The 21,540-nt window shown below is 47.5% G+C and overlaps 1 protein-coding gene across 2 annotated transcripts in view; it reads left to right on the top strand.

Moving 5' to 3' along the window:
• OGA (O-GlcNAcase) overlaps positions 1 to 21,540 on the top strand; it is a gene marked incomplete at its 3' end in the record, with an annotated part of 175,635 nt that overhangs the window by 122,721 nt on the left and 31,374 nt on the right. The window contains exons 11-16 of one of the 2 annotated variants that reach the window (XM_082268361.1): positions 1,077 to 1,162; positions 1,918 to 2,022; positions 2,828 to 2,916; positions 6,021 to 6,213; positions 8,984 to 9,143; positions 15,799 to 16,552. In XM_082268361.1, coding sequence (XP_082124487.1) covers positions 1,077 to 1,162; positions 1,918 to 2,022; positions 2,828 to 2,916; positions 6,021 to 6,213; positions 8,984 to 9,143; positions 15,799 to 15,935 — 770 coding nt within the window. Of the gene's footprint in view, positions 1 to 1,076; positions 1,163 to 1,917; positions 2,023 to 2,827; positions 2,917 to 6,020; positions 6,214 to 8,983; positions 9,144 to 15,798; positions 16,553 to 21,540 lie in introns of those variants that run through there. The other variant, XM_082268362.1, reaches the window with a different exon arrangement.

The following is a 21,540-nucleotide window of genomic DNA, read 5'->3' as shown; positions in this document are numbered from 1 at the left end:
ACTATCGTGAGCCTACCCCAATTCTTTCTTTCTCAATGACATTGAAAGAATGAAAGAAGTTGGTGCTCTGGAGGCCAGTTGGAATGGTTGAAGAACCCACTAACTTGAGCCCGCCCCATCTCTTTTCTTTCCAAATGACATTAAAGGTGTTAAAGACCACTTAGAACTCTGGAGACCCGCTGGATCGATTCAAGACCCCACTAACTCGAGCCCACCCCTGCTCTCTTTACCAACAACATTAAAGTATTAGTATTTGAGACCCATTGGAGCGGTTCAAGACCCCACTAACTCGAGCCCACCCCTGCTCTTTACCAACAACATTAAAGTATTAGTATTTGAGACCCATTGGAGCGGTTCAAGACCCCACTAACTCGAGCCCACCCCTGCTCTCTTTCCCAACAACATTAAAGTATTAGTATTTGAGACCCATTGGAGCGGTTCAAGACCCCACTAACTCGAGCCCACCCCTGCTCTCTTTACCAACAACATTAAAGGTATTTGAGACCCATTGGAGTGGTTGAAGACCCCACAAACTTGAGCCCATTTCTTTCTTTCCCTGACATTGAAGGTGTTAGACTATTTGGAGGCCTAGAGACCACTTGGAGCTCTGGAACCTCCAACGATGCTTCTGAGCCAAATGATTCCATGCCAAAGGCCATTTAGTTTAGCTGCACTCGAATGCATGCTTATTTTGGTTGCGGTTTAATATATGCTAACTTGTTGAGAGGTTATAAAGCCGCTTGGCTTTGCATAACTATTTCAGCATCAAAAAATGCATTGCCATTGCCCAAACCCTGCTATCAAAGCAAAGGACACCGTTCTCTTGGGGGCTAGATATAGGTTTATGTGCAGCCTTTTCAAACCTCATCACCATGTAACTGGAAGACCTCTGTAAGCCTTTCCAAAGGGGGTACTCTTGAATTTTTGTCAATGCACAGGATTATTACAGCCTGGAATGCGCAAAAAGACTTATCAGAAGTTAGAGAGCCCTCTCCACATCTTAAGTATATTGCTGGACATGTAGACTCTCAAACCCCCTTCATGTAACGTTCTCCGCTTGGATCTGATTTCAACAGGGTGTCGTAGTCAATCTTCAGCACAGTTCTTAAGTGGAGACCAAGAGCCCTGGGCCTTTAGAGGAGGTCTAGCTGGAGAGTTCCAGGTATCAACACGAATTCAAAACTCAATAACTTTATTTTCAAACTTTATGTTCAAACCAATATTACTGTGCATCTGAGGAAGTGAAAGGCTTGGTCTGCTGAAGGCTTTGACTGTAACAATCTAATCTCTTTATGATTTTTTTTTTTCCCTCGTTTACTTAACGATCCTGTTTTTTCAGGTGGAGGAGATGTTGTGTTCCCAAAAGCGCCAGGGGTTGCGCCGCGAGTAGTTGCATTTCACATTGTTCCTTTGCAGGTCGCGCAGCGCCTGTCCTTCTTGCGCCCGCGAGCGCGCGGTGTGTGCGCATGCTTGGCTAACCACCGAAATTCCATGACCAAAGAGGTGCTAAAGGCCAAAAAAAAAAAACAGATGTCCAATTCCTATTTGTAAAAATTTATGATCTGTAGCGGTGTTTTGGGGTGACCACTAAAAATTTGTTCATGGAATTTCACGCGCTAGCTTTTCTTTCCCTCTCACAGGTGCCGTTGCGCGCTGCATGTTGCGTTAACGCTGCGAGGTAAGGCAACACACCTCCTCTTTGTCACAGTTAACCCTCTTCAGACCAATCCTCTCTGCGACCCGGCAGTCTGGGCTTATCCTGTGCAAAGTGGTGCGTAGCTGCTGCCCAGAATACCCTCGATGTACCACCTTTTGCTGAGCACCACCTGCAGTGGTATTTTTTGTTGTTTTTGTTTTACATTGGTCATCCTCAATTTGCTTTCTTGATCTGATTTATATCCCTCTTATTTTTCACAGCGTTTGCTTCCAATTGAGGGAGCAAATGACCTCTTTTTTCAGCCTCCTCCACTGACGCCCACCTCTAAGGTGTACGCAATACGACCGTATTACCCAAAAGATGAGGTGAGTAGTAATAAACAGTTTACCCAGTAGGGCCTCTTTATTAAAGTGATTGTATATAAAAATAACAGTGATTTTGCACAGAGTAGCCTTGATCCTCCCTTTTTTGGGTCCCCCACTGGTGCTGCTCCTCTCTGCCGAGAAGCCACTTGTGCGAGCACGCCCTAGACCGGACATGACATCATGATGTCGCGCCAGTCCTCCAAGGCTATAGAGGCGATCAGAGACTACCTGGTCTCTTTTCACCTCTGTGACCAGCCGGCGGCACTGTCAGATTTTCTCACTGGCGCTGGTGAAAACGGTAAGTCCGAGAAACACCAGCAGGTGGGGGGAGGATGGAGACGACCCCTCCTGCAGTTTCTGAAAGCGACCCAGCGGCTAATGAGATGGCTCAGACCACATTCATGAGAAAGCCAGCCTCTGGCTGAAAAAGAAATACAGAGGTAATGGCTGATTGCTTCAGCCATAACCCTGGTAAAGTGGTCGGTAAGTGGTTAATTTGTACAGGCTGTTTTACGCGCACACCTGTGACTCCAGGAAGCAAATACTTTCCTTAATGGTGTACGGCCCTCTGTGGATGTGTGAATGAGGCCTAAGGTTAAGAGTATCTGTAGCATTGGGATTGTTAATAAGCAGTTCGGAATAGTCTGGGATGGAAATACGGGGACACACAAGCTTTTCCTCTGATGTAATTCACTTTTGAAATCCTTTACTCGTAGGCGGCAGCACCAGGTGAGGTGCCAGGATGATGAGCTGCAATTGTGAACAATGATGTTGGTCCAAGATAAACATTTTGTTGTTTTTATAGGCCTCGGTGTACAAGATCTGCAGAGAAATGTATGATGATGCCATGGATGACTTACCGTTCGAAAGTCAGCCTGACCTGATAGGCGATAAGTAGGTATCTAAAGCAGGGAAAATGTTTTAATAGTCAAGGAGGTCGCTTAAATTTTCTTCCAGGCGAGGTTTGAATCGGTTTTGTGCTATGGCTTTGAAAGATTGTTGTCATTTTATGCAGGGCTTTTTTTCTTAGAGAATAGGTGCAGGAACTCCTCCCTTCTGAGTCACCCCTTGCCTCCGTCCCCTACCCACCCCTGAGCACCGTTCCTTGGTTTCACCTCCTACCCACCTCCCAGTACCACCCCTTTTAGAGAATTAACAATAATAAGAAAGGCAGTATAATAGATCTAGAAACAATGGACACCCCAGCGACAATAGATCCACCCCTGCATCAATGGACTTCCAACATCAAGCATCAATAGACTCTCCAGCAGCATTAGACCCCTCCCTCAACAGTAGATCCCTCCCAGCAATGATTGATTCCCTGCAACATGATACCCCACCAGCAACAACAGACTTCCCCAGCAACAATAGACCATCTGCGCAAATAGATCCCCTCCAGCAGCAAATAGCTCCCCTCCAGCAACTCTAGATTCCCCAGTAGCCAGCATCAATAGACCCTCCAGCAGCCAGCAACAAAAATCCCTCCCTCAACAATAAATCCCTCCCAGCAACAACTGACCCACCAGCAACAAAACACCCACCCCAGCAACAAAAAATCCCCATGAGAAACAGAAGACCTCCCCAGCAACAATAGACCCCCATCCTCTGCAAAAATAGCAGCAATAGATTCCCTATTAGCCAGCATCAATAGACCCACCAGCACCCCTTGCCATTACATACATTCAGTTCTGGGGGTGCCAGAACTGCGTTCCCCCGCGTTCCCGCTGAAAAAAAGCCCTGATTTTATGTCTCTTCAAAATCTATCATGGTTGCCCCCTTTACCTTGGGGGTGCCCCCTTTACATTGGGGGAGTGCCCCATCGTGGTGCCGCCTTTGTCTGATGGGGGGTGCCCCATCTACGTCTGAGGGGAGGTGCCCCATCTACGTCTGAGGGGGCGTGCCCCATCTACGTCTGAGGGGGCGTGCCCCCATCTACGTCTGAGGGGGGTTGCCCCCATCTACGTCTGAGGGGGGTTGCCCCCATCTACGTCTGAGGGGGGTTGCCCCCATCTACGTCTGAGGGGGGTTGCCCCCATCTACGTCTGAGGGGGGTTGCCCCCATCTACGTCTGAGGGGGGTTGCCCCCATCTACGTCTGAGGGGGGTTGCCCCCATCTACGTCTGAGGGGGCGTGCCCCATCTACGTCTGAGGGGGCGTGCCCCCATCTACGTCTGAGGGGGCGTGCCCCCATCTACGTCTGAGGGGGCGTGCCCCCATCTACGTCTGAGGGGGCGTGCCCCCATCTACGTCTGAGGGGGCGTGCCCCCATCTACGTCTGGGGGGGGTTGCCCCATCTACGTCTGGGGGGGGGTTGCCCCATCTACGTCTGGGGGGGGGTTGCCCCCATCTACGTCTGGGGGGTTGCCCCATCTACGTCTGGGGGGGGGGGGTTGCTACATCCGTGGGGTTGTACCCTTTAGAGTAGATTGATAGAGCTGGGGTGGATTTGATTTAAATCACTAGTAAAAAGGGTTGATTTTAAATAAACTTGATTTAAATCATAATATTTAAAGAGCAACTGCCATCTTTGTCTCACAGCGGCTCCTCCTCTGACCCGCTGTTGACTCACTGACAGTCCCATTCACCTTTATGGGATGGCTGGTGATCCGGCAGTGACACAACAAGGTGAGGGATGTGGCGGAAGCAGGTGAGTGGATGCCCGCTAACAGACGCTGCCATGGTGGATCTGAAATGACCGGTGCTCTTTAAATGTAAGAACTCATTCTTGCTGGTAGTTGGTGTGAAATTGTGTGAAGGCATCAATGCAGCGCATGTTATCTCGGCTGGCAGAGCTTGGATTTATTGAATGAGTTTACCAAAAATGTAAATCTTGCAGAATATGCAGCCTCATGCTGCATAACTAAGCTCCATTTCGTGCTGACTAAACTAAATTATTAATGTATGTTAAAATAGAAAACTATCTAGAAACATTTTTACTCCAAAAGCATGTTATTAAAATTTGATAAAAATCTAAAAAAAGTGATTTAAAAAAAAAAAAAAAAAAAAAATCTGATATAAATGTAAAAAAAAAATCCGATCTTTTTTTATTTAAAAACAATAATCGATTTTTATCCACCCTGGGTAGAGCCCATCAGAGTGAACAGTATACCTAATTGATATATCCCGGAAGTCAGGCAGGAAGGGGGCGGAAGCTGGAAAAGAAGCTTGTTGCAGGGGGCAGAGCACACACGTGATGTCATTGGTTGCTTGGACGGAGGCAGTCCTAGCAACTAATAACCGCTAAGCAGCGAGGATCCGGTGCTACAGCCTGGTGGGCTGACGGTCTGGACGGGAGCATCTCTCTGCCCAGGTCTGCACCACACTTCGCTTTTGTGACCATTGATCTATTATAAAGGCTCCATGCTGCATTCGTGGTCCCGTGTACAATAGGGAAAATCTGGTTTCAGACTTACTATGAAATTTTAGTTGAATAAAAGCTGACCAACCAGAATGCTTAAAGATGGCTTAGGGATGAAATAGTAAAAAAGCAATCCTATTCCCATGGCCTTGTGGACTGCTGGCGCGGGTGAACAGACATAGCAGAACACAAGCCAATGGTGCTCAGTTGACATGCACTGGCTAACTTCTGGGGAAAAAAAAAAAAACCTCTTGCCATGGGGCCTCCAAGGGTTTAAATGCTCATAAAGTCTTGGGGTTGAAGATTGGTTTGTAGTACCTTCCTAATACCTTGCTGGAACGCTCTTTGACGTCCCTGGGGGTTGTGGGCAAGCCCTTGTCATCCTTGTGTACGGGATGACATCAGAGTGTGATCCGTGAGGTTGGGGTTGGTGGGGTCTGGTCGCACAAACCTGCCAGAACGAGAACTAAGGTAATTATTACGACCTATTCCTCTACCCCTAGACTTACTGTGTGTTTAACCCTTGCAATGCAGGGAGACCCCTCAGTGGGGGCTTTAAACAGGCGATCTATCAATAGTCTTCTAACTTCTGAAGCAATGTATCAGCAGCTGAAATGTTCTCTTTTTTTTCCTCATGTAGGCTTGTCGGGGGGCTTCTGTCTCACAGCCTGGACTATTGCTTTGTGCTGGAGGATGAAGATGGTATTTGTGGCTATGCTGTGGGCACTGTGGATGTCACTCCGTATCTCAACAAGTGCAAACATTCCTGGATCCCCTTCATGCAGGAAAAATACAGCAAACCCAAGGCGGATAAGGAGTTGTCAGCAGCAGAGGTACCAGATTGCTATTGTTTTGCTTTTTTTTTCCCAGCCTATCTACATGATTTTTATTTATTTATTTTTTTGCAGTGTTGTTAAACTGCTGTCTGCACTTCAGACTTAGGGGCCGTTCACATACGAGCGACGCTACTTCCAGGGGCGACCTCCGAGGTCGCGGTGCGAGCACTTCATAACATTGAAGTCTATGGCGGTCGCCTCCGGGTCGCCCCAAAGAAGCTCCGGACCCTTTTTCTAAGTCGGAGCGACTTGTGTCGCTCCTATTAGAACGGGTCCGCAGATTCCCTATGGAAGGCGACCTACGGCGACCAGGTCGCCTCACAGGTCGCCCTAGTGTGAACCGGGACTTAGTGATTCGAAGTCCTTTTTTTTTTTTTTTTTTTTTTTTTTTTAAAGCCCGAAGCGTGTGAATCACACTCAAAAAAGACTTAGCACCCGGTGCATAAAAAAGTGCACACACGCAAACGTGAACACACAAAAACTGCACAGGGTGTGCGAAATGGTCTGGCCTCCGAAGAGGTTGGACCTATACCTTGATCCCCCGGGGCGCAAGACTCCTGACATGGACTGAGGTACTTCCTATGGTTTGCCTGGCCGAGACTGCCGAAACAGCCCACCCCAAGTACTGGGTGGGGCTCCCCCGAAGGGAGACCCCCATGAGAGAGGGCGAACTAAGCCAAAAGGCCATGTCCACCCCCTCCCAAGACTTTCAAGGTAGGCCCAGAGACCCACACCGTACTCGTCGTGCAGGAAGAGAAGAGTGAAAGTGAAGTGACACACCACAAAGAAAGATACACACAAACAAAAAGGTGGGGAAGGGGAAGTGGAGAGGTGAATTAGTGCCTAAGTGAAAAACAAAGGCAGGCCTTCCGGCCAGAATAAAAATTCCTCTGGTCGAAGCCAAAAGGCCTTGCCCAAGAGGCAGGTGCTTAAAAAAGTGTGTAGGTGCAGTGACCATGGTGCCGAAAAACTCAAGGCGAGCTGCCCCTCACCAGTGAGAATTAAGGCACCCCTGGGCTGCCACCCCAGGGGCACATACACTACGGGCTTTTTCTACCCCGGCCCTAAGGCCAGACCGAGTGTAGCCCTAACCTACCAGGAGGCATCAGAACTTTAGACAGCTTAGGGTGAACCTGCCTTCAACTGGGGACAAGCCTTTTGCAAGGCCAGATTCAACCCAGGAGGAAAGGCCCTCCCACCGCCATCGGCCGTTCCTTACCAATCACATCCAGGAGCAGTACTAACTGGCCACGGAACCAATCCAGTTTTCTCGCTCCCTTCAAACTGGTAGGGGCGGACCCATTCAAATCAGAGGCAATGGACCCATCCGGCTTTCTCTGATGTGGCTTACTTCCCAGTCCCCCGGTTGTTCCGGAGCGCCCTGGTTCATTTCGGCCCCCACCGATACTAACCATCAGGTTCCATACCAACTGATAAGAACAGATACTACACTTGATCTTAGCCAAAAGGCCGAGAAGCGATTCGAAGTCCTGGTTGACACACATGCGATGCGGGAACCCTGCGAATCCACTGCGGGTTCCGGCATCGCACTCCACTGCGGGTTCCCGCATTGCACTCCACTCGCAGGCAGTTCACACTGCCATATGCGAATCCCTGGGGGTGTCAATACAAAGTTAATGACATCCCCCAGATTAGTTTGCATATCGCAGTGCGAACTGTCAGTTCAAACATGAATTGGATTGCATAGGTGTGAACACCCATACGATCCGATTCTGGTGCGAACTCAAAAAAGGGTCCTGTGCAAGTTGGGTCCGAATGCGATGCGTATTCAGCCATACAATCTGTATGGCTGAATTTGCATCGCACAGACATCACATGTGGTTTGCAGAGCAGTGCGCTCCCAATCACATGCGATGTCTGTCATCACATGTATGAACTGGCTCTAAAGGTTGTAATTTAACCACTTAACCTGCAGAAGATTTTACCCCCCCTCTTGACCAGGGAATTTTTTTTGCCCGAAGGGAGCGAGCAAATTGTTTACCAGGTTTATTTCTCCATTCATAATTTTCAGTGAGACGAGGTGAAACTTCCTCCTAATGTCTAAATCGAGGAGAGTTTTGAAATCTTCCCTCTTTTTGCGTAAGAGCCTCAAGGTGCATTTTATGCATTGATCGTGGGTCTTCTCAAGGTCCGCAACCTGTTGCAGCTTTTCTTTAAAAAGTTGACTGTGCTTTTTTTTTTTTTTTTTTCCTTGTTCCAAGTTCAGTAATTTTTCCCCTCAGTGTGACCCTATGGTCCTCCCATTGGAGAGACGGAGTAATTTCATGGATGGTCCTCAGGGAAGCTCAGGGTTTAAGCGTGGCCGTTCTCAGTAGCGATGAGGCATGAGAGGAATCCCCATCTGTAGGTGGCTCCGTTAGTGACCCCCGCCTCAGTTCCCCTTGTCTTGGTGACCCCCCCCCCCCCTGGTTCCCCTTGTCTGGGTGACCCCCCCCCCCCCTTGGTTCCCCTTGTCTGGGAGACCCCCCCCCCATTGCTCTTTCCTCTCGTTTTGGTCACTGTGTTGCCCTTATCTTTTGGCTTGGTGTTCCCCCTTTCTCATTTCCTGTCTTGGTTACCCCCATTGCTCTTATTTCCCTTTTCATGATCCGTTCAGCCAATATTTCTATTAGTTTTCTGGTAGTTTTGTTTGCAAATACCGTACTTAATCTGGTTGCAAGATTACATCTGTATCTGCTAGTTCTGATTGATTTGTGATTTGTTTGAGAAACCATTGTGACTTAACCATCCTTTTTTATTCTTCTAGAAAATCATGCTGAGTTTTCATGAAGAGCAGGAAATATTACCGGACACATTCCTTGCTAACTTTCCCTCATTAATAAAAGTGGATATTCACAAGAAGGTGACGGATCCCAGCGTAGCCAAAGGGATGATGGGGTGCCTCCTGTCTTCTCTGAAAGCCAATGGTAAGTCCAGATAGTTTTTTATTGGCTGACAACAGTTTTTGCTGCACTGAAATCCCAAGCGGTGTTGTCGGCCCCGCCCAGTAAGTTCCCGGTTTTACAAAAAGTGTGTGTTAGGAGAACTGGATCCAAATGGGAAAAGCAAATTTGATCGAGAGAGGCAGCTCTGTTATGTGGGGTACCCCTGAGGCTCCCCAGTAAAGTGTAAAAAGATGAGAGCCACTGGTTAGTGCGAGTCCAGTAAAAGTTTAATCGTAATAAAAAGTCAGAAGGCAAAGCCAGCGCTTTTCAGGGGTTTAAAATTCTTTCTTCATCAGGTTCTGGCTGCAATAGAGACTTCTAATGGATGCACAATTGGAAATCAATGCAAGTTATAAAGGCTGCAGTGTGATCTCCAACTGACGATTCTTCTCTGGAGACCGCAGAACACCCCTTGCTATCCTTGTCCCCAGAACATAAGGGCCGGTGTTCTGTAATCTATGGATAACGGGGCAGGGCTGATAAAGCTGTTGGGGATTTCAGTGCAGCAGAGGCGGAGCGTGAATGTGAGAATAAAATAGGAAAATATGTGTATTGCAGAAATATACTGCATGTTTCCTCCTTTTATTTAATCCATTTGCTTTAAACTTCCTTCAGAAGGGAGATGACACTTATCCTGCATGCAGGTTCCTTTTCTTGTCGCAAACAAGATATGAAGAGGCGACAACTCGGACATCCATGTTCAAGTCTTTTTTTGCTACATAGCAGTGACATTAAAAAGCCGCTTACGCGTTTTGTCATGTTGAGATTAAAGTGATTGTTAGGCCACTCAATTACATTCTTACAACCAGCTCTGCTATAGTAAAAAAAAATGTCAGTGTATGTGTTTAAAAAAAAATGCCAATGTGTACCTAATTTCATAGCGCCGATCGGTTCTCACGTGACCGGCCGCCTCTCTCCATCTGACAAGTGGGCGTGGCTGAGAAACCCCTGCTGATGTCAGCCAGGAGGAGGAGAGAGGCGACCGGTCACTTGAGCACCGATCGGAGCTATGAAATGAGGTACACAGCGGCATTTTTTTTTTAAAAACGCATACATTGGAGACATTGTTTACTAGAACAGAGCGGATTGTAAGAATGTCATTGCGGTTTGATAGCAGCAGGAGGGGAGCAGATCGGCACTCACACTGCTGACAGGCAGGAAGGGGAAGGGGGGAGAGGACAGTAGAGAGCTGCGGATGACGAAGGCAATTAAACTGACCACGGTGTCAGGGATCAGCAGCCATGATAAACCATGGTCAGTTTACAGAGGGGAGGGCAGAACTTGGCAGGATCAGCCAGGTTTTTTTAGGTTATACAGGGGGCAAAATTACACAGCATGTGACATGCTTTGAGGGAAACGGATCTTTTTTTTTTTTTTTTTAAATTGTAATCTACTCTTTAAGGTTGTTTGCTGAAATGCGTAAGCTGCTTCTTAGCCACTTGCCACCTGCAATACGTATATTTACATTGCAGCTTTGAAGTAGTTTACAAGGATTATGTCTGAAATCAGTCATAACCCCGATATCGTTTTTACAGCCGGCTTTCTCATGAAAGCGTCCCAGGCGGCTCATGAGCTGCTGGAACGCTTTCAGAAGCGGCGGGAGGGGACGTTCCTCACCCACTCATGCAAAACCAACTGCACAAAGCAGGTAAGTATAACCTGTTGTTTTTTTTTTTTTTTAAACAAGACTTTTGCAATCACTTTAAGGCTGTTTGCCAAAACGCATAAGCTGCTTTTTAATGTCACAGCTATGTAGCAAATAAAGACTTGAAAATGGATGTCCTAATTGCTGGCTCTTCATATCTTGTTTGCATTCTGTATTAAGCGCTTGGAGGACACTTGGAGCCAGAGCAGCGAATAATCCGATTCCTTGTTTGGACATTTGTTTCCTGAAGCGAACCCTGCACCGGTTTCCTTTACTTTTTGTTATTGCACCTGCATCTGCCTTAGACTGAGTGCGGGCAGCATATAGAGGTGGGTGCAGCAGCTGCACATCATAATCTGACACACGGCAGGAGTGGGTGCACGGATCCAAACTCAGATGATGTGTGTTTGGACCCCTGCAGCCGCTCCTACCTGAATGTCCGATTTTGGTGATTCGGCTGTGTCCGTGCAGCCGCTGCTTCTGCATATACCTCTATGGGCTGCTCACGCACAGGGCAGGTGCAATAGCAAAGAGAGTGTGCACGCAGCACGGGTATCATCGCCCGTCTGAACACACACTACATGTTGTTGTCACAGGTCTTCCTACCCCCTGCGCTTATGCCATCACCATAGCAATTCGACAGTCTAGAGAGGTAACCACTGGTCCAAAAAGCTTTATTTAAAATCCAGGTGTACAGACAAGCACAGATCAATGAGAAGGGAATAACATTGACTCATTTCATGGAAATTGCTTTTCTCTAGCGCTCATTGACAGACGTAGTCCTCGGTGATACACCACCTTCGGGTTATGTTGCCTCCACAGGAGCAGGACTAGACAGGAAATTAAAAAGCTCTGGCCACACCCTAGGGGCAGTCCCAGAGGGTATATCCTCTCTCTCTCTGCCTCAGCAAATCAGTTATTTTCTGTCTAGTTAGGAGTAAGGACCTAGATACCTTGCTGGGATCTTAGGTCCTGGCAAGAATTTCTTAAAGGATTTTTTAGACAGCTTTTTTTTTTTCTCCAGTGTTCCTGTGAGATCTTCAAGGAGTGTTGTGTGCCCTGCAGCACACCGCTATTCAGTACAGGCCGCCGCCATTTTTTTTGCTGGATCGCACAAGCCGCCATTTTGGCGTAGCCTCGTGTCTCCAGCATGGGGGCGGCCATGTTTGAGGTGATCCAAACACCTCGTGGAGCTTGGGGAGGCGCCGGAAGGCGTGCAGAGGGGCGGAGCCGCCTCCTTTCTTCCTGGGCAGCCAGCCAAAAGACTTCCTGTTTGTCAAGACAGCGCTGTAACCTGTTGCAGTTAAACTCTGAGCATCAAGTGGTGAGCCTGGGGGTCTATCTCTCTCTCTCTCTCGATCGATAGGGATCCCTAGCAGGTAACACTAAGGGGCTTTTTGTGGCGCTGGGGGTCTGAAAAAAAAAAAAAAAAAAAAAAGTTTTTTATTTTTGAATTATATTATCCAGGAAGTGACTGGAATTATCATGGACCCTGCCACACATATTCCCCCACCTGTTTCCCTCGAGGGGGCCACGGGACCCGCCGGTGCACAGAGTGTAGAGTCATTTACAGCAATTTTGGAGTCTATGGTGGCTCGGGTGGAGGCGGCCTGTCAGGGACGGGGGTCAAGGAAGCGACCCCCGCCTACCCCTATACTATCTGACACCTCTGACTCAGATTCAGAGATGGTCACTGCAGTTGCAGGTTCCTCTGCAAGGGCTGTTATCCCAGGTAAAGCCCCCTCAGACAGTGAGGAGGACGTTTCTTCTCCCGCTATAATTCAGGAAGAAGCATTGGTGGACGCACTAGTTGTTGCAGTGCAGGAAACCTTAAGACTTGAGGCTTTACCGGCAGAGGCAACTGAAACAGAGATTCCTTTTGGTACTAATAAGCCCATCAAAACGGTGAAGGTTTTTCCTGTACCCAAATGTTTCGGTAATCAGATTAAAGGAGAATGGGAGCATTCTAAACGTACCTTTACTATTTCCAAGCGTATTGCTAGACGCTATCCGTTTGAGGAATCCATCGTTAAGAAATGGACGGTACCACCAGTGGTGGATCCACCTATTTCCAGGCTGAATAAAGCCACGGTTATCCCAGTGGAGGACACTTCGTCCTTTAAGGATCCGGTGGATCGAAAGATGGAAGCAGAGTCCCGCACCATCTTCTCTCTGATAGGGTCAGCATTTAGACCAGTAATTGTTATTGGTCTAGTTTCCCAGACACTTACGGAATGGGCGAAAATGGTACGCCAAGATCTTAGGGGAAAAGATATTCCCCAGGAGACATCTGATTTGATGGAACAGATTATACAAGGGCTACAGTTTATCTGTGACGCAGCCTTGGACACTACTCCCTTATTAGGGCATGCATCTATGTCAGCGGTGATCCTCAGACGTGTGCTGTGGTTAAAATGCTGGTCAGCTGACCTAGGTTCCAAAAAGACCTTGACAAATCTCCCTTTTCAGGGGAATCGCCTATTTGGGGCCAACCTAGATGAAATCATCAAGGATGCCACTGGGGGCAAGAGCACTTTTTTGCCACAGGCTGCTAAAGCTAAGGGACCTCGCAACAAGCGAGGACCTTTCTTTACCGCCCATAAAGGGCGCCCGGCTGGTACTAGCGGGAAAGGCAAGACTCCTCCAGGAGGGTTCAAGAAGGGCTGGTCGGACAAGCAGAGGACCAACCCAGCCAAACCCGAAGCAAAGGAGTACACAGCCTGAAGGTGCGCCCCCACCCGGTTTCAGGGTGGGGGGACGTTTTCACCGGTATTCAGGACATTAGATCGAGCATCAACCACTACTACCGGTGTGATTCTTCCCTTCCAACATTTAAGTACTACAGGAAGCGGTAGTTACCGTTCCCTGAATAGATCTTTTCCTTTACCTTTTCCTAAGATTAGTCCCTATACCTCACAGGAATCGGATCTGGTTGACCAGATAGGCCAAGTAGCCTCTAGTCGGGTGACTTCGGTCCCTGAGGTTCAACCAGAAAAGATCACCCTTCCTGATAACAATCAGGTATCTGATAAATGAGTGGGAACAGAAAACGACCAGACTTTCTCGGATGGTCGGGGCCAGATACCTCTAGGGACGCCTGGTTCAGATTCTATCAGCGCCAGTGGTCCTAGAAATTCTAGGCTGGCCTCCTCAAGCCGGCCTGGCCGACTTGAACATGCTAGTCGCAAACGTTCCGTGGGAACTTCGTCTCAGGGAGTGTCTGTGGTCTCAAGGACCAATTTACCATCATGCTTTACAGTCGCTGGGTTTAATGGCTTGGCCATTGAGACCCAAGTACTGAAGGACAGAGGTTTGTCAGCTTCAGTCATTCCTACCCTTATTAAAGCAAGGAAAGCGACTTCCAGCAAGGTCTATTATCACACATGGAAGACTTATATTGCGTGGTGCGAATCTTTAGGATTTCTTCCACGTACCTATTCGGTGACTCGAATATTGGCCTTTTTGCAACAAGGGGTTGAGCAGAAGCTAGCCTTGAGCACCATCAAGGGTCAAGTTTCAGCATTAGCAATCTTCTTTCAGAAACCTTTAGCTACCAAGTCCTTGGTGCGGAATTTCATCCAGGGGGTGCGGCACCTGGCTCCTCCAGTCCGCGCGCCCTTACCGCCCTGGGATCTTAATTTGGTTTTGTCGGTTCTACAGAAACCTCCCTTTGAAAACATCAGGGAGATTCCCTTGCTTACTTTATCCCAGAAGGTGGCCTTCCTGGTGGCTATTACTTCTGCTCGCAGGGTGTCAGAACTGGCTGCATTATCATGCCAGTCCCCATACCTAGTGATTCATAGGGATAAGGTAGTACTTCATCCTAAGCCATCTTTTCTTCCTAAGGTGGTTTCAGAATTTCATCTGAATGAAGATATTGTACTACCTTCCTTGTGTCCTCAGCCCAAGCATCATCGGGAACATGCGTTGCATTCCTTAGATGTGGTTCGGGCAATCAGGGTATACCTGAAAGCTACGGAATCATTCCGTAAGACGGATTCACTTTTTGTGATCACGGATGGCCCCAGAAAGGGTTTGCCTGCATCTGCCGCGACCATTGCCAAATGGATTAGACAGACGGTGGTACAGGCTTATTCTATTAAGGGTCAGAGTCCTCCGTTCCCTGTTAGGGCGCACTCCACTCGAGCGCTCAGTACTTCCTGGGCCTTTCGCCATCAGGCGTCAGTGGTCCAGGTATGTAAGGCGGCCACCTGGTCGTCGGTACATACCTTTACAAAATTCTATAAAATTGATGTGACGGCATCGGCGGATGCCTCATTTGGCCGCAAGGTTTTGCAGGCCGCAATTTGAGGAGACCGGTGGTCTACCTCGAGGGTTTTTTTCTGTTTGGAAAAAAAAAAAAAAAAAAAAAAAAATTTTTTTCTCTTTTTTGTTGAGTCTCATCATTAAGGATGAGCATTGTAAACTTCTAGTTGGCACCGGTTGGGCCTTCTAGATTGGGATTTGATTTCATTTTCCCACCCCTCAGTTGTGATACTGCTCTGGGACGTCCCGAAGGTGGTGTATCACCGAGGACTACGTCTGTCAATGAGCGCTAGAGAAAAATGGATTTTTGTAAGATCTTACCGTAAAATCCTTTTCTCTTAGCTCATTGACAGACGTAGTCCCCGCCCCTCTGTTTTTTGAGTTGGGTTGGGTTAAATCTCTAAAGACTGCTTTTTCACATAACTGATTTGCTGAGGCAGAGAGAGAGAGGATATACCCTCTGGGACTGCCCCTAGGGTGTGGCCAGAGCTTTTTAATTTCCTGTCTAGTCCTGCTCCTGTGGAGGCAACATAACCCGAAGGTGGTGTATCACCGAGGACTACGTCTGTCAATGAGCTAAGAGAAAAGGATTTTACGGTAAGATCTTACAAAAATCCATTTATTCATAATCACTGTAGCAATTTCCAGGCAGAAAAAAATGTAAAAAAAAAAAAAAAAATGTACCCGTGCCTAATGCGTTTTATTTCTTTCACCCTCTGGTCTCAGGATCCCGCGGTGCTTTTTGCGAAGTCCGACCAGACGACAAAAGAATCCTGGACTTTTACAGCAAGCTCGGCTGCTTTGAAATTGCCAAAATGGAAGGATTTCCTAAAGATATTCTTATTCTTGGAAGAAGCCTTTAAATTGTTTTTTCTGCAAAAAAAAAAAAAAAAAAAAAAAAACTTGTCCGGATTTGTTCACAGATTTTGTCAAACATGGAAGATTCCAAGTTTCGCTCAGCCGGATCTTTGAACAACTCTTATGCATAACTACAACATGATTCAGTTCTTTAATACTAAGAAAAAGCAAAAAAAAAAAAAAAAAAAAGTTTTTAAATTGTCTAAAGTCTTCTCCATGATGCTCTTTGTTCCTTTGCATGGGGGGAGTTCTGTGCTCCTAGGTGTGATATTGAAGGATCCGCGTCGGGTTTCTTTTTCTGCGTCGTTATGGATTATGTATTTGACGGACTTCTCATTTAATAATTGTTTTGATTTAAAGAGCTCCTAAAACATGCGTCATTTGTGCACAAAGGCACCGTGATCTGTTTTTTTTTTTTTTTTTCCAAAGAGGGAACCCCAATTCCCCTCCCCCAGGGAAGATGAACGATGTAGCACATCTCAAGGCGGATAGTAGGGTTGCATAGAATCTGATGGAGGAATTCTAAAAAGCAGCAAAGTAACGATTCTGTAAATGTAACTGTAGGATAATCTTTGTACATACAGACTGTTTACCATTGTGTTTTTTTTTTTTTTTTGTATATTATGTTCAGGTTTCTTTTTGCAAGCTTTGATCAAGCATGCTTCATTTTAAAAATAATGGTTAAAAAAAGTGCTTTAAACCTGCCTTTTCCTGTTCAGTTTACACGTCTCATTGTGGTATAGTTATCAACACGGCGCTCTGTGCATTTCATATGAGGTTTATGCATTTTTTTCATGTTGCTCCATAAGCTTTATAAGTGCTTAAAGGGAAATTCCACTTTTGTTTAAAAAAAAAATAAATAAAAAAAAATAAAGTGTTTGCAGGAGAGACCACAAGGGGGGGTCTGTTTTGCAAAGATACATAATTTCCTATTTGCACTTCCCAGTGTTCAGAATTTATAATACTTAAAGAAGTCCTCTCATGAGCAATGAAAAGTCAGTTTCTGGGCTCATAGATTCATATTGAGATACCTGAAGGTTGACATGTTGAAACACTGTCTAGTAAATCCTTTGATTTTTCTCTTCCATTGCTGTTTGGCAGCTCCTCCCCTGACAGAAGCCCAATTTGTGGGCTTTGCTGTTGATGCCAACAGTTTGCTGCTCCTGCATGACTTATTGACTTCATACTTATTGTGGAGCTCAGACCAAGATGAGTTATTTCTGCCTGCTCTGCTGTGACGCCCCCCCCCAGAACACACCCCCACTCTGCTTTGACACGCCCCTCTCCATGTTGACAGCACTTGTTGTCGAGCTCAGACCAAGGTGAGTTAATTTGGCGCCCTCTGCTGTGACCTGTTCACTCCATGTTTGACAGCACGTTTATTGTAGATCTCATACTGAGTGGACTTGCTTTCATCACCTCCACTGTGACACCCCCCCCCCCCACTTCTGTGACACGCCCCCTCCATGTTTGAAAGCATGTTTGTTCGGAGCTCAGAGTGAGCGCACTTGCTTCCATCACCTCCACTGTGACATACCTCCGCTCTTCTGTGAAGTCCCCTCCTTGTTTGACCGCATGTTTATTGTGGAGCTCAGACTGTGATTTATTCTGCCCGGCTCTGCTGTGACATGCCCCCTCCATGTTTGAGAGCATGTTTGGGATCTCAGACTGAGCAGACTTTCCTTCATGCTCTCCATTGTGACACGTCCCCTCCATGTTGACAGCATGTTTGTTGCAAAGCTCAGACTGAGCGCACTTGCTTCCATCACCTGCACTGTGACACTCCCCCTCCATGTTTATCGTGGAGCGCAATCTTGATTCCATCACCTCCAGTGTGACACACCCCCTCTGTTTATTGACCACATGTTTATTGTGGAGCTTACTGAGATGACTTGCTTCCATCACCTCCAGTGTGACACGCTCCCCCCCTTACTGTGATACTCCCCCTCCCTGTGCATGTGTTGTGGCTGCAATGGCCTTGGACAGGCGTCTGGTGCTGAAACCGCTATCAATTACATCTCATCAATTCTTCTTCAAAACAGCATGGTCGAATAACTGTAGTGGTTGGGGGGGGGGGGGGGTGCGTGCTGTCAACCATGTTAGCCCTAATCCACAAACATAAAAACAGGACAAAGTGCTGATAGCTGAGCTCCAGAAGCAGGTATTAAAGCAACTCCAACTAATGCAGATCTGTATTCATTAAATTTATTAAATGTATTTTTTTAAATCAGTGGAAGTACCTGAATTTTCCCATCTGTTTTTTTTTTTGTTTTCTTAGTAGTTTTCCAAAGAGCAAGTGTTGACACTTTATTCTATGCATCTATATAGCACAACAGAGTGGGGTCAATAGAAGATGGAATAATCCTAAAGCCAGATAGGAGTCCCGTCCAGGATTATTATAGAGCAAACACTTAGAAAATATTAACATAAGTACCTTGATTTTACCTGTATTACAGATCAGCAATGTCCAGGTGGAGGGCTGGGAAAAGCTGCAGCATATCACATGCTCTGGTGACAACGGTTCAGCTTTTTCATGCACCCCCCCACCTGTGGTTCATGGAATGAAATAAAATTGAACAGTCGTTGGCTTGCTTGACTTGGTGACTTTGCCACTAGATAATTTAAACATAAATCATCCCATAGGATTATATGTGCATTAAATGTATGCATGCTATTAACCTGTGAAAGCCTCCTCCATGTAGACATCCAAAAGACCTCAATCTACTGCTGGGTGTGGCCATCTTGGATGTGATTTCAGCAGACTGAGCTGTCACCCAGGTGACACTCTATAGCAGTGGTTCCAAACCTGCCAGGCACAAGGAACCAGCTGCACAGAAGTAAACCCCCTCCACATATGACCTGTCACCTTGGGGGGAGGGGCGGGGTGTGTTGGGGATGGGGCTTGCCACCTCGGTGTAGTTATGTAGGGGGGGGGGGGCAGCACACGGGCCTCACCAGTGCACTAGGAGATCCTATTCCTCACCCGGCTCTCTTACCTCCTTTTCTTGTTCTTCCTGACCACAGAGAGGGAGGAGAGTAGTGGTGCTAAGAGAAGGGTTGCGGGTGTCCTTTGGTGGGTGTCAGTGCAGGTTGTGCTCATTTACTCTACCCGCTGCCAACCCCCGCCATGCCCCAGCTCCCAGCAGGCCACGGACCAGCAACAGTCCACAGCCCTGGGGTTGGGGGACCCCTGCTCTATAGTATTCCCCTTCGCTGCTCTCTGGCAGCTACATAAAAGGTTATCTAGGGAGGTGGGGGCTGTTGGACACACCCAGATAGGGAGAGGGCTCTGCTAGTGAATTTACTTTTTCCTTTTTTGAAGTAGATTCCTTCCCAGTATATTTTTAGAATCTACTTGAGAGCCAGTGACCCGGTCACCAGGTGCTACATTAAACCCCAAGCTTGGGTAAAAGAAACCGTCCTCAGCAGGATTCACCTCCTTTCCTGGACTGTCACCTGTTCAGGGGTCGGTCCTCTTAACCCAGCTTCATTCAACCCACTTCCTTTTAGCCCAGAGGGCATCAAGGGCTTGCCTTGGACTCACAAGAAAATGTGTAAAAAAAGTTATAAAAAAATAAGCGGAAGGAATCTAAACCCAGAGGTTGGTCTTTAATTTCCAAAGGAATGACCAGAGGGCTGAATAGGGAAAACCCCCTAGCAGCCTAACTTTGTTCATTAATGCTGATACCCCCCTCTCCCTTCTTTTTAACCCCTGATTACCTGGTTTTGGGTAGTAAACATTTACGTTATTCATCCACCCAGCGGTTTCAGCATCGTCCTGCTGAGATTCGCTTCTTCTTCAGTGACATCGTCATGAAGCTGCCGATGTAACGTTAAAAAAACCATACCCCGTGAAGAAACCATACCCTCGTCACTTCCGGTCTGAAACAGCTGAGCAGCGCAGCAGTGCGCATGCTCCGAGCCCCGGATACCTAATTGAACATGAAAGAATGTGACAAGTGCGCATGCTCGGTGGGCATGAAATTCTCACGGCACTGTGTCTAATGTTATACTTGCGGCGGGTACATTAAAACACTTCGGCTGCAACATAAATCATCTCCTCTGCTATCGCTGTAACCTCCCTCATCACCGGTAATAAATATAAAAGCGGTGGCGGGTGTATGAGATGTAAATGACGGCGATCGCGGCTCCGTGATCCGCTTTTATATTTATTACCGGAGATGAGGGAAGTGACAGGGGAAGGAGCGGAGATGATTTATGTTGCAGAGGAGGTGTTTTAATGTAAGCGCCGCAAGTTTAACTACCGTGAGAAATACATACCCTCCGTAGGAGCACCGGAAGTGACGAGGGTATGGTTTTCTCACGGGTATGTTTTTTTCACGGAACACCGGCTCTTCTGGGGTCAGCTGATGCCCTGTCCAACCCCGCCCCCATCTCCTTTTTCAATGAAGGACTATGCCTTCTGGGATGTGTGACGCACATATCCCAGAAAGCACAGCGAGCAAAGTGCACGTCATTCACCTAGGCACAGGGGGTGCAGAGAATTTTCATTAAATAAAGCAAACTCCAGAAATACTTGATTTGCACAGCTGAGGGAAGGAGGGCTGTGAAGGCTCCCACTGGCCAGAGTCTGGCCCCTATACAGTCTGAAGAACCGTAAGCTGGCCCTTTGCTTTAGAACGTTTGGAGACCCCTACTATAGAAGATTTGCGTTTAACATAAACTTGTCACCAACCTGGTTAACTCACATCCTGTATAGGATGGAAAAATACATAGTGGAGCTTATCGCGAATCAAAGCCTCGTGTCCGGGTGGTCAGTTGGTGCAGGCAGCTAAAACATACAGGTTTCCTGAAAAAGCTGAGCTTTAACAGTGAGGCCACCCACCACCTGGGGGAGCAATAGGGAGACTAGAATTTGCTGGGGCCAGGCGTATCTGTAAGACTAGACGTCCAGAGCAAACTTCCCTCCCCAGAGACGGGAGGGTGGCCGACACAAGCAGCTACATAGAGAGACACAGGATCTGGCAGGGGAGTTCTGTCCTCTCTGCTGCCAACTGCTGAGACGGGAGGTGGCAGAGACGAACCTTTCTGCAGCTGCATTGAGAGACACAGGATCTGCCAGAGGAGTTCTTTCTCTTGTGTCCCGTCACTGGTATTTGTGGGAGGAGTTGTGCCCCTTTTTTGGTGTCAGTGGGGGGGAATTGTGCCCCATCATTGGTGTTGGGGGGGGGGGGGGAATTGTGCCCCATCGCTGGTGTCGGGGGAAATTGTGCCCCATCGCTGGTGTCAGTGGGGGGGGGGGGCGGGGAGTGTGCCCCATTGTTGGTATCCGTAGATGAAATAGTGCCCCAGGGGTCGGATAAAAGCAAGTAATGGGCAGAAGTTTGGAGATCACTGGGCTGAAGGGTTGGTGTGTACAGTGTGGGGTGCCAGTCAGAGTAATCGGCATTGCACGGATATTGCACTTTGTAGTGGACACATCTAGGTGTTAATCCAGCCGGTACATCGAGTCCCAACAATTTTTAGGCTTTGGTGACAAATCGTAGATGAGATCTCGCTATTCGCTCTTCATTTTTCACACCACGCCCCATCCCATTCATAAATATCAGGCTGTGGGATGTAGCTGGCAATGCCCCACACAGTTCTTTC

Source organism: Pelophylax lessonae (genome assembly GCF_965119305.1).
Source record: "Pelophylax lessonae genome assembly, chromosome: 9".
NCBI classification, from domain to species: domain Eukaryota; kingdom Metazoa; phylum Chordata; class Amphibia; order Anura; family Ranidae; genus Pelophylax; species Pelophylax lessonae.
Note: the sequence above shows the minus strand (reverse complement) of the source record. Positions and strands in the feature narration are given on the sequence as shown.